Source organism: Penaeus chinensis, chromosome 2, assembly GCF_019202785.1.
Source record: "Penaeus chinensis breed Huanghai No. 1 chromosome 2, ASM1920278v2, whole genome shotgun sequence".
Lineage (NCBI taxonomy): Eukaryota > Metazoa > Arthropoda > Malacostraca > Decapoda > Penaeidae > Penaeus > Penaeus chinensis.
The window spans coordinates 44527586-44540085 of NC_061820.1; the positions used below are offsets into that span (position 1 = coordinate 44527586).

A 12500-nucleotide genomic window follows, 5' to 3' on the forward strand; every position below is an offset into this window, starting at 1 on the left:
ATATATACTTCTTTAGGTTTACATATATGGTTGTATGTATGTATATATACATATACATTTGTTCAAAATATTTGTGTATATATATACATTTATATATATAAATATATGTATGTATCTATGTATGTATATATGTATGTATGTATGTGTGTGTGTATCTATATGGATGCATATATATATCTGTGTTTGTGTATGCGCGTGTTTGTGTGTGTATTTATATGTATCCATGTATATATGTTTGTGTGTGTGTATGCGTGTATATATATGTATATATATATATATATATATATATTTATATGAATACATGTGTCTATATACATATATAGACGTGTGTTGTGTTGTGTGTATACATGTGAGTATATACATACATACATATGTATATATGTGTGTGTGTGTATTATATCTATATGTATAGACATAGGTAGATGTGTGTATATGTATATTTATGTGTGTATATATATGTTTAATATTGAGATGTACATATATGTATAGATAGATAGACATATGCATGCATACAAATATATATATATATATATATATATATATATATATATATATATATATAATGTATATGTATATGTAAATTCATACACACACAGACAGACAGAGATACATTTACATCTAAATATATTCATATATGTATGCATGTGTAAATGTGTATACATATGTGTGTATATATATATGTATGCATGTGTACATGTGCATTTATATATTTGTGTATATAGATAGATATATGTATATTTATATATGCACACAGACGCATATACATATGTGTGAATATATACATATAATGTGTGTATATCATCCCACTTGATTGGTTAAGGTGCTTTAACCAACTGCCGTGTTCTCTTAAGTAAGGCTAGGCGATTGTGACTGATTTTTGCATTTGCTTTCGAATTTCAGGCATGTTCAGTGTCGCAGTTCTGTAAGGGTTGTTGGTAAGTCTGGCTGCAGATGAGCTTGGGCTGAGTTAAGATGATCTCTGACCCGGGGGATGAAAAACAGACCTGGAGAATTATAAAAGCCCTTTGGACAAACGCCAAAGCACAAGCTAAAAAAATATATATTTTTTTTTTCTTTTTCTTTTTTTGAAATTGAGTAAAGACAGGGAAGGACACTGAGAGCGAGGGAACGAGGGGGCGGCCGAGAAGACGCGGGCAGAGCCACGTGGCTTTGGGAATATTGACGAGTAACAGGCACAATAACCCAACCATCTATAATGCACGAGACCCGAACCCACGCCCGCGGCGCTTGCACCCTTCCATCATGCACAATGATTAATGGCGTGTTTGGACACTCTTGGTTCGGCCGGAATGCCAGGGGCAGTGACGTCATCAAGCAGTCGGCTTAGGCCTATGATGAACACACTTAAACAACAATAGAGTGCTTACATAGGAACGTGTTTAAGCGTATGTCTGCACACACGCCACGAATGTACACAATGTAATATAATGTGTTTGTGTATCCTCACCAACGGTACATGCAATAAGACATTTACACTCGAAAATATCTAATTCCAAGACGAAGATCTGCCGCGGGTGATTTACGTCGTTTGTCTGAGGACTCACAGATAAATCTTCGTGCCCTTATTAATGATTGTTTCTGTCTCGCCATGATAAATACTCCTGAAAGCAAATCGAAAGGGATAATAGTGAATGAGTTATTGCTGCAATATATATCTGTCAGTGTGGATTTCTTCGCCGTAATATAGACCCAAGGCTTTAACAGGCGTACTGTGGTATGGGAATAGGTTTATCTTGTGCTCTTTACCTAGGACAAGTAAGTGTCAGTGAAGAGGGTTGGTAAAATTATAACGGTCGTTGGGAGAAACACGCGATTTTTTTTTTCTTCTTTTTTTTTCCTCTTTTTTTTTTCCCTTTTTTTCCATTTTCTTTTTTTCTGTTTCGTTTCTTTTTCATTTTTCTTTTTTTTTTAATTTTATTTCCTTTACTTTTTCCTTTTTTTCTTTTATTTTATTCTCTTCTATTTCGTTAATCATTTCTGGCACTATATATATAACGATTATTTAATAACGAAATGAAGAAGGAAAATATTTGTGTTCAAGGAGCCAAACAGGAGATGAAGAAACGAAAAGACGAATGAACATTTTACGGATCTCGGCTGCGGAAAATGATAAATGATAAGAAGCTGAATAATGAACGCACTCGCAAACACAGTGAAGTATAAAGTTTTGATTAGACCTTGACTGTGGTTAAGGCTTATCAAGTTATACACACAAGCACGGATGTATCCACACATACATATGTATAGATAGGCCCTCTATATGTGTAAATATATATATATATATATATATATATATATATATTATACATAAATGAAAACTCAAAATATCAATGTGATAAGATTTCAGTTTTCCTGATCTTGTTGTTATTGTTGTTTTATTTGGGGGGAGCACAAAGACATTTTTCGGGTTAGATTATTCCTAAAACCATCACAAATCATCCGTAACATCTACCGAGAAAAACAACAACATATTGTTCCCCCTAAAATAAAAAAAATAATAACGTAAATAAATAAACATTATAACAAAACTCGGGACCGATGGAACTTCCCCGAACGCCGGGAACGCGTCCGGGGGCGTGGCGGCGCGTGGAGGAATTTCGCTGAACGTCGTCGCTGGATGTTTGCGAAGGAGGCGGGGTGTTGTCACGCCTCTCGGGGTAGAGCGTGGAAGGGCGTGTCTGCGTTTATTGCCGGGGGGGGGGGGGGTAGCCGTGGCCCAATAGTCGTTCTTGAGGCGACGCCCAAGATATACTGTGCTCGCTCATTAAGCTAAGGTCAACATGCTGAATATTAGGTTATTACATCGGTATGTTTTTTTCCTAATGTACTATAAACACACATTTATATATGTGTGTATATATAATGTTTAATTGAATCATTCATGTATTCATATATACATATGCGTGTGTATATGTAGATATATATATATGTGTGTGTGTGTGTGTGTGTGTGTGTGTGTGTGTGTGTGTGTGTGTGTGTGTGTGTGTCCGTGTGTATGTGTGTGTTTATGTCTGTATGCGTATGCATGAATGTGCGGGACATTACTAATACTTTGCCAATACATAATTCTGCCTTATCGCCCTCTGAAAGACGCAAAACGATGGCCCCCAATAAGAGACGCTTGCAAATTGCAAAGTTAATTGGTAATGCAAAGAGAATAGGCGGGGGAGAAGCCAACCCACACGTGCAGTAGACAAGGTAGTTATTGAGTGACAGGAGCTGGCGAAAGACAGTGAATGGCCGCTGGACTTGCGTCCGTGGGGAAAACAATTCAGTGGTAATCGGTTATAATGTTTTTCGTTTTTTATTGTTCTTGTTTCATATTTTCCCTTTTTGCCCGGCTGTTTTTTTTTTGTTTTTTTTTTTCCCTCATTTATGCATATTTTAAAAAGCGAATTTGTCGCTCATATTCTTTTCTTTCTATTCTTTCTGTCATTATTTATGTCATTTCTTGGAGAAATGGTGAAACCGGTTCTGACGTAATCCAGTTCTAAAAACTTTATTACTAGATTCATTCCCGAGTAAACGGCATGAATGCACATATTATTAATAAATCATCTCTTGTCACATTCCTCTCTTTCATCGCTGATTAGTCGCTTGTCATCGTTAAGTAAAGGACATCGACTATTGGTTCGTTTTTAGCTTTTGTCCATGCAAAAATAAATGAAATAAATAAAAAATAAGCTCGTACTCTTAGCTACAAAAATTCCTGCCTCTCGAATTTCCAGCGACAGACTAATGTTTTGTTTTGTTTTGCTGTTTTATTTTTTATATATTTTTTTTTTTTTTTTTACTCGGAAAGGAGCAACAGCAGCGGTTCTGGGGTCATGATATTTCACCGTGACATGATCGATCGTCCCCGTCATTACAAAGGAAAAAAAGTGCGTCAAATTGATATGAAGAAAATAATAGCGAGGTGCATGGCGAGATGATGAAAAGAGAAATCCATTGTAAAAAAAACAAAAAAACTATAATAGTAATAATATATACAAATGCGGTAGGTTTATTGCTTATTGTATATCAACTGGAACTTTGATGGGAATTTGAAGTGTGGTGAAATATGTGATGAATCTTGTTTATTTATTTATTTTTTGTGGACTAAGGAAATATTGTATCATTCTTTATATTCAGACAATTGATGTGGGAAAAAAACGTGCGTAATTTTGTATGTCATTGCTTCAACATTGAGGTAGATTCTTTATGCAGTCCTTGAATATGTCACAATGTTTATCATCGGTTCAGTTCTAATTTGGTGGTTGATTTAAATATTGTTTAGGCTGGTTTTATGGAATTTATTACAGTAAGAAATACATATTCTCAAATATCTCGAAATGAAAAATTACCAATCCCCCGTGACATATTCAGCAACATTAATCATTCAAGACCCAGTTTTACGCCTCGAACTCTTTTGTAGTTCCATCCCCTCATCACTAGTCAAGTTAGATGAAACGTCACGAATCATTTTCCGCATTGCCTCTGGAGCTCGCAAAACGTGGCGGCATGCAGGCGGAGGCACGCGGGCGGCTGGGCGAACGGGCGGCGGAGCGTTCGCGGATTCGCGCGCGTGCCCCGCCGGCAGACCCTCGTGGCGCGCGGTGATTGGCCGAGCAGCCGTGACGTGTCCTAAGCTCGCTCCGGTCGCCAGGCTCCGGGATGGAATGGAGGGACAGAAAGTTTCCAAGCGGTCAACTATATATAGTCTGGGGGGAAGGGGGAGGGTGGGGGGGCTGCGTTCGTGTTAATTGCGATTAGCCATGTGGCGGGGGAATCAATTATTCATGCGCTATTTATAGACGGCATGCAGTTGTTGATCATCCGTGGAATGAGTTTGTCTCCGCGTGTATCACCTGCCTGGCTGGACGTTGGTAATGAGAGCTGGAGATGAATAGATAAGTCGCATGGTCTCTCCTTAAAGAGAAGAGATGTGTTTTTTTCCAGACCCCTTTATGGGTTTTTTTTTTTTTTTAGGATCGAAACCCAAAATGTATCACGTGACTTTAAAAAAAAAAAATCCGCGTGTTCCAATAATGGCGATGCATGTATAATTATTTTTTTCTTTGTTACTCTTTGGGTTCACCTTCTGGTACTTCGTTTTCGTGACTCTAAACTACTTTGCTCACACGGACCTTTTCTCCATTAATAGTTTTGGGAAAGTTTTGTATTTTTTTTTTTTTTTTTTTTTTTTAGCAATATCATACATTTTAGAATATCATTTCAAAACATTTGCACTGAAAAAAGTGACAACAAAAGATAAGTTTTGAAATAAATCTGACTTGGCCTCTTTTTCCGCGACCTGCCTCATCCTTCAGACATTTCGATTTGGGGGAGAATTCATCATATTAAATTATATTAATACCAAAAAAAAAAAAAAAAAAAAAAAACGCCATAAACTGCATTTTTGAGTTATTAACAGTGCCACAGTTTACGAACCAGTGTAGCTTTATAGCGAGAGTCTAAACAGCATAGCGAATGAGGAATGAGCATGCATCACGTGATAATTGACGAGGTGAATGTGCATGCAAGATGGCCGCCGGCGCAAATTGAGAGAGAGGAAAAAAAAAGTGCGTTTAAATAATGCATGCTAATAGATGAGGCGAATGGGCTTGTATATACAGATGGGTTGTTAAATAAATCGTCCACAAGCAGTTCCACCTTAGACGGAATCACCCGTGGAGATTTAAGATTAAGATTATTCAGTGCCTGTGTAGTGGGTGCGGACGTTCAGTCATTTCCTTTCTAAGCACGAAGTATTTTATTAATATTTGAATGAGCCGGTGAATAAAAGCAGTATTTTCCTTCTCCAAAGCTATTTATCTCCTCTTTCTATACGAGTGAAACTGAACGACAGCCGGGCAAGCAACTTTTCAGAAATGTCACATATATAGCACATTGTGAGGATATGTGTATGTGTGGGTGTGTATGAAAACAAATACAAACACAGCGACCCCATGTATACATATAACGGAAACAGACCAAATAATGCCATTCTGAATCTTGGGTCGTCTGATGAGAAACTCTGGACAAGTTCGAAGCGTTACGACCCAGTCTCATTTCTTAGGGTGGCTGTTTCCAATATATATATATATATATATATATATATATATATATATATATGAAAGGGAGATTCGCCAGCGTTTATTCCTGTTTAGGCACATTGGCATCATTTATTTTTCTTTCAATTCTACGAAAAAAATGTCGTATTTTTATCCTCCATGTGAATAGCTTCATGTCTTGTATCTATATATTTTGCTGATCACTTCAGAAATGTAGAATTTAAAAGAGGAAATCATTATGAAAGATTTAACCGTAAAATGTTTATCGGGAATCATGTCTAAAAATCTTGTATATGAATAATATCGATATTTTGTGTTTAGAGAGAGAGAGAGAAATCACTTTGAAAGATTTTATTTTTAGTCTGCTGTGCCGTCAGCATTAACATTGTACCGTATCGTGAGAAATCATACATCAGCAGAGTAGCCTCGTGGGTGTGAATTGTATGTTAGTTCAGCCCAAGATTCGGAACTACTGTAAACAGGGGAGAAACTCGAGGGTTAGAAGAAAGAAGCAAACAAAGAAACTCGAGAATTAGAAGAGAGACAGAGAGGGGGACTATGTTTTTTGGAAGTTGTTGGTTTCTGAAAAATAGGTTTATAGAGAACAAGTTGCTTTGTAAATATTAGATTTGTGTGTGTGTGTGTGTGTATTATATATATATATATATATATATATATATATATATATATATATATATATAAAGAACATGCTGCCGTTTTGTGAAAAGTGATTTTGTAAATGACATGTTGTTGGTTTTTACAGGCTAGTTTTATTTGTAGAGAAAGGGAGTTTTGTAGAGGACGTATTCTCGGCTTATGAAAAAAAAAAACATGCTGTTGTTTTATGAATATTAGTTTTATTAAGGGTATGTTATTGGGTCATAAAAAAAAAAAAAAAGTTTAGAAGTCAAGGCATGAGGTGTCATGTAAAGGCATAAGATTTCGTGCAGGTTCGTCAGGGAGGCGCATACGAACCTGTGTAAACATAATGTGCTCTATTTTTGTGATTTGGGTGTCATGGGAGAGGGAGCTTAAAGTGAATTAGGAGAGGAGAAAGAAACAGAGGTGTGACTTATACTGACAGAATCCAGAATTATGTTTCAGGTCCGTGTTTTTTGTTTGTTTTGTTTGTTTTAGTGGTTATTGAGTAAAGCAATTCAGATTATCGGATTCTGAAAAATAAATCTAGCTATCTGCCTGTCTATTTATCTATCTGTCTAAGTATCTACCCTCCTACCTCCTATCAATCTATTTATTTTTCTAACTTTATCCATCATTCTAACTATATATGACTACAAATGTAAATACACACACACACACGTGTTTTTTCTTCTTGTTTCCTCTCCCTCTCACTTTCTCTTTTTCAATCTTCTATTTTCCCTTTCTAAATTTCCTCAATTTATATGCATACACCTCTACGTACTAAATTCACATCTGCTGAACGAATTTTCACGAAAAAAAAAATGACACAACAATAAGTTCCGAAGCGAATTGACACATCACCTTCACCGCGACCAAAGAGTCAACAATTTATTTTAGTGACCGATGCTTCTGCTCTCAACGAAAACGTGACATTAACGTGTTTGTGATTGGGGAGGGGAAGCAATACCGGCTCATGCATTGTTCATGGATCTTTATCTCTCTGCCTGTCTGCTGAGCGCGCCGCCTGTCCGTCAAGCTGGATATCTGCTGCCTCATTCTGTTCGTGGTCCGTCAGCCTGTATCGCTGTGTGTTGGTAGAGACGAGTGTGTGCGGGTGGTAGTGTGTATATATATATATATATATATATATATATATATATATATATATACATATATATATATGTATGTATATATATATAGATGGATATACCTATTTATGTATATATAGATATATACATACACGTAAGTGTGCGTCTGAGTGTGTGTGTATATATATGTGTGTGTGTGTGTGTGTGTGTGTGTGTGTGTTAGTGTGTGTGTGTGTGTGTGTGTAAGTGTGTGTAAGTGTGTGTATTTTATTTGTATGTATGTGTATATATATATGTATATGTATGTGTATATATATACATATGTGCGTATATATATATATATATATATATATATATACATGTGTATATATCTCTATACCTGTATGTTTGTATGTATGTACAGACACATACATATATATATATACATATATATGTATGCATATATATAATATATGTTTGTATATTTATGTATGTATATATATACATATATATATGTGTATATATATATATATATATATATATATATATATATATACGTGTCTGTGCTTACATCCATCTCAGTCGAAGCACCGAAGAAAACGCCGCTTATCCTTTCGCCACAAAAAAGTCCCCTGTCAGCTGCTTTCCCTCTGTCCTTCCATTGAATTCGATCGACGTCTCTTCGGTGACGCGGAGATCCATATCGAAATGTCAGGCAATCACGTGACCTCCGCCGGGTGGGGGGGTGGGGGGGGGTGATCAGCCGATTTTGAAGCGATCGCGAATTTTTTTTTTTTTGGGGGGGGGGCGGGGACGGTCGTTATAGAGTGTAAATGACGGTCTGAATTTTTTTAGGGGGGAGGTAGTTTTTAGATTCTTTATTTCTTTTCCAGTATTATTCTTTTTTATCTTGTTTATTTATTTATTATGATATTTCATGCCGTGATTCTTTCATCCTGTCCCTTTTTTTTTTTTTTTTTCTTTTTTGCAGTTCTTTACTTTGTTGTTGTTGAGTATTGGAATCCAGTTCGGTTCAATTAATTTACCATAATACACGATTTTATTCATATACATTCATTAGTCAGGCATTAGTGCCATCACCAGAAAATTTCAGAATATCATCTGTGATAATTTACCGAAATGATGAAAACAACAATTGAAAATTATTTTTCCCCTTACACATCCGACCCCTCTTAATAACTTATCTTCTGCCTTTTTTACAATTAAAAGTAATAGAAATAATCATATCCATTTTTGAAAGCGTTCGCTCATTGACACTCAAGCGAGACTTTTTTCCCGGAGAGAGCAAGTTCCTGCCTTGCACTTGGCGAATGATCGTGGATGTTTAGGCTGCAATACGGTAGCGTCTTTTCCTGTCGAGAGAGAGAGAGAAAAAAAAAAAAGTGAAAAATGTGCCGCCGCCATGTTGACTCAGCAAGACGTTCGCTTCACAAATCTGACGAGCTTTGATTTTTGATTCATGACACATGGCAAGCTTCTTCTTGTGTCTGGTGCGTGGGAGAGATATCTGCAGACTATTAGATCGTTATGAGAAAAAGTTGGATATTTGTTTTTCGTTTCATGTTCTTTATATACCTTTACATAGATCTCTTTGCAATAACATGTGATTCAGTATTGACTTCTGAGCCTTCTTGCCGCCGTCTTTCTTGATCAACTCATCCTTGTATTCATAGCATGAGCAATAAGATCCTCGTTGACCCAGGTCAGGAAAACTCCGTTTCTTGTTTTTTTTAGTTTTTTTTCAAACGGAAATTAACCTCATCCTGCCAAAGTGTTATCATATATATGCAAATTATTACGTATCTGTTACTATAAATGATCCATAGAAAGTATTCAGTCTTTATCTGTATATTTACATCCATGGCCGCTGTTTAGACACGGGCTCCCTCAGCTTAAGAATTAAATTACAAAACAGATGATTAAAATTAACTTAAATGAAAGATGAACTGATTTATTTTTACTTCAGTTTTATTGACGGTAAGAATAGTTTTGAGGACCATTTGAATCAATGTCATATGTCAAACTTATATTACAGTAATTACATAGGTGTTTATGAATGTCTCTTACCTTACCTTTTTGATATTATATGATTCAGTTATGATTCGGATTTCTAGATTACGATAGTACATTCATTTTTATCATTATTTACTGTTTCTTATTTATCAAGATATCTAAAAGAGGGGGTACCCTGTCTATTTTTAACACACACGCACATACACATGCACGCACACACACAAACACACACACACAGAGATATATATATATATATATATATATATATATATATACCGAAAGAAAAAAAGAGTGAGAGATGAGTAAACTGCTAGATAGACAGACACAGACAGGTAGACAATCAAACAGACAGACACACACACAGACTCACAGACAAAAAATCACAAAGGCGGGCGGGCAAACAGAAGCAGCGAGAGACAAAAAAAAAAAGAAAATAAAAAACAGAAAGAAGTGGGAAGGGAACACACGATAAATAAATAAATAGATCGATAAAATAACCTGTATTCCTGGAGGTGCTCAAACACCTGTTCAGTTTACTAGTATTTCTTAAACACAAGGTCGTTGTTACTAAGAATTGGATAACTATCGACATGCTGTAAATTCCTGCGTTGTTCTTTTTTCATTAAAAAAATGTATGATTGATTTGTGTTTATGAGATTTTCATAACCCGTGATTACCCAGGTGTATATCATACTTATAGGTTATACATTTTGAAGATTATATAACAAAAATCTGATCCAGCGGTTAATCTTCAACCACTTCCTACATATATTATTGAAAGTTTCCCTCCCATCTAATCCTCATTTGTATTCATAATCGAAAGGTATTCAGCAAGAATTAACAAAGAATTGAAAAGTCGAACAAAACAGCTGATTCCTTCTCTCTTTCAGCCAATATACAAGTTCCTCATTAATCTTGACCAATTTCTCAACACTTCAAAATCCTTTAAGGAATGTGTAAACAAAGTTATTTACCGAACGCAACAGTTTATGTCAAGCAAAGATAACATATTAAAAAAATATATATGCGTTAAGAAAATATTCATATATATGTTCCCGAGTGAATAAATGCGATTTGCTTTAAAGCTGTCTATTTGAGTGTCTCATAAATCTTAACTTACTGAGAGAGACGTAAACTATGCTTTTGTTATAAAAATATAGCTCTGCAATATTAACAGTGAAGGAAAACGTTTTATCTTCTAGTAATTGCTTAAAATTGGACGTGTGGAGAAGTAATATTATTTGCAACTAAACTTACCTTTTAGGGTGGCATAGATCAAATAGTCGCATTATGAATGCAAAGTGGATGATAAATTCATCGAGATTTGACAAATATCCTTCACAAATAAGATAATGTGTTCTGTACATACGACTGAATAGAGATTTAAGTTACTGCAGCGATTCTGTCGGATAAAAGTCGTGCCAGACTTTGAACAGAAAAAATATTATACCACATCTTAAATCTTTATTCTCTTCTGTGTGGATAAAGGTGGACTTCCGCTTCAATAATCCCTTCATTCGATTCCACTAATCATCTCGCTGTTTCAAGCTTTTCTCTATCCATCGGTGAGAGAAACGGAAAAAAATAGAATTTCGATAGAGGGAAATAGACCATGATCGGTATCACGTTAAAGATTCACCATTGCTATCATGTTTATCTGTGTTTTCGAGGGAATTGATATGTAGAATCGCAACGTGACAGTCCCTTTAATATTTAACTTTATCTTTAGGAAACCTGTTCTCTGTTGCACGGTGGTGTTCAGACAAGAAAAGGGTTCGTAAACATTAAAATTGCATGGGGACGACACGAATATATACGCTCCTGCCAACGCAGGCAACATCTGCGCATAGAAACACAAACTCACATACTTATTACTAGAACTAATGAATAAAAGAAACAGGAAATAAATATGAATCGTGCCCGAACGGAGAGATAAGAGAACAAGGGAGGAGGAAATACACAAAGACAGGAAAATGAGGGAAAAGGGAAAGGGAGAGGCATTAGGGAGGCCCGTAACCACAACAAGGTCGGTGCTGGGAGACGAGACCGCCTTCCCTTCGCTGCCTTTCGTCACACTCGTCCGCCTATTGGGACTTCCTCTTTCCGCTCCTTTTCTGATCTGCTAGTCTTGCCCTGTCCTCTTTCTCTTGGTTGACATATCTGTTTGTCTGTCTTTGTCTCTCTGTCTAACTCTCTCTGTCTCTCTCTCTCTATCTGTCTCTCTCTCTCTCTCTCTCTCTCTCTCTCTCTCTCTCTCTCTCTCTCTCTCTCTCTCTCTCTCTCTCTCTCTCTCTCTCTCTCTCTCTCTCTTAAACCTGAATCACTTTCTTCCGATATCTATTCTCACTTTCCCTCTTCCTCAAATCTCTTTCTCTCTTCTTACCTTTCTCCCTCAATTCTTTGTGTCAACTGACCTTCCCCTTCCCACACCTCGAACGTCACCCAACTTAACAACTTGAAAAAAAACATTGAGCATTTAATGTCTAAGCGTGTTCATAAAAGTGCCAAGGCATTTTTCCGCCGGATTACAGACCTACTTGGTGTCTGAGCGTTCGTGTGTCGCGTGTGTGTGAGTGTGTGTGAGAATGTGTGTGTGGTGTGGCTCCTCGGCGAAGAGAGGGCCAACATATAGGCACTGGAGGCGTTCCTCTGTCCTCTTTTATCTTGATAAAGTCAAGCTGTT

At 36.4% G+C, this 12500-nt stretch overlaps 1 protein-coding gene across 4 annotated transcripts in view; it reads left to right on the forward strand.

Annotated features, from left to right (window-relative positions):
- Window positions 1-12500, forward strand: part of LOC125037081 (nascent polypeptide-associated complex subunit alpha, muscle-specific form-like) — a 44544-nt gene that overhangs the window by 13034 nt on the left and 19010 nt on the right. For 2 of the 4 annotated variants that reach the window (XR_007115946.1, XM_047630071.1), the window contains one exon: window positions 901-935. The exons of the other annotated variants lie outside the window; for them this stretch is intronic. Coding sequence is in view for 1 of the 2 variants with exons in the window: in XM_047630071.1 (XP_047486027.1) it covers window positions 901-935 (35 nt within the window). In the remaining variant the exon portion in view is untranslated. The remainder of the gene's footprint in view (window positions 1-900; window positions 936-12500) is intronic. 4 annotated transcript variants of the gene reach the window in all.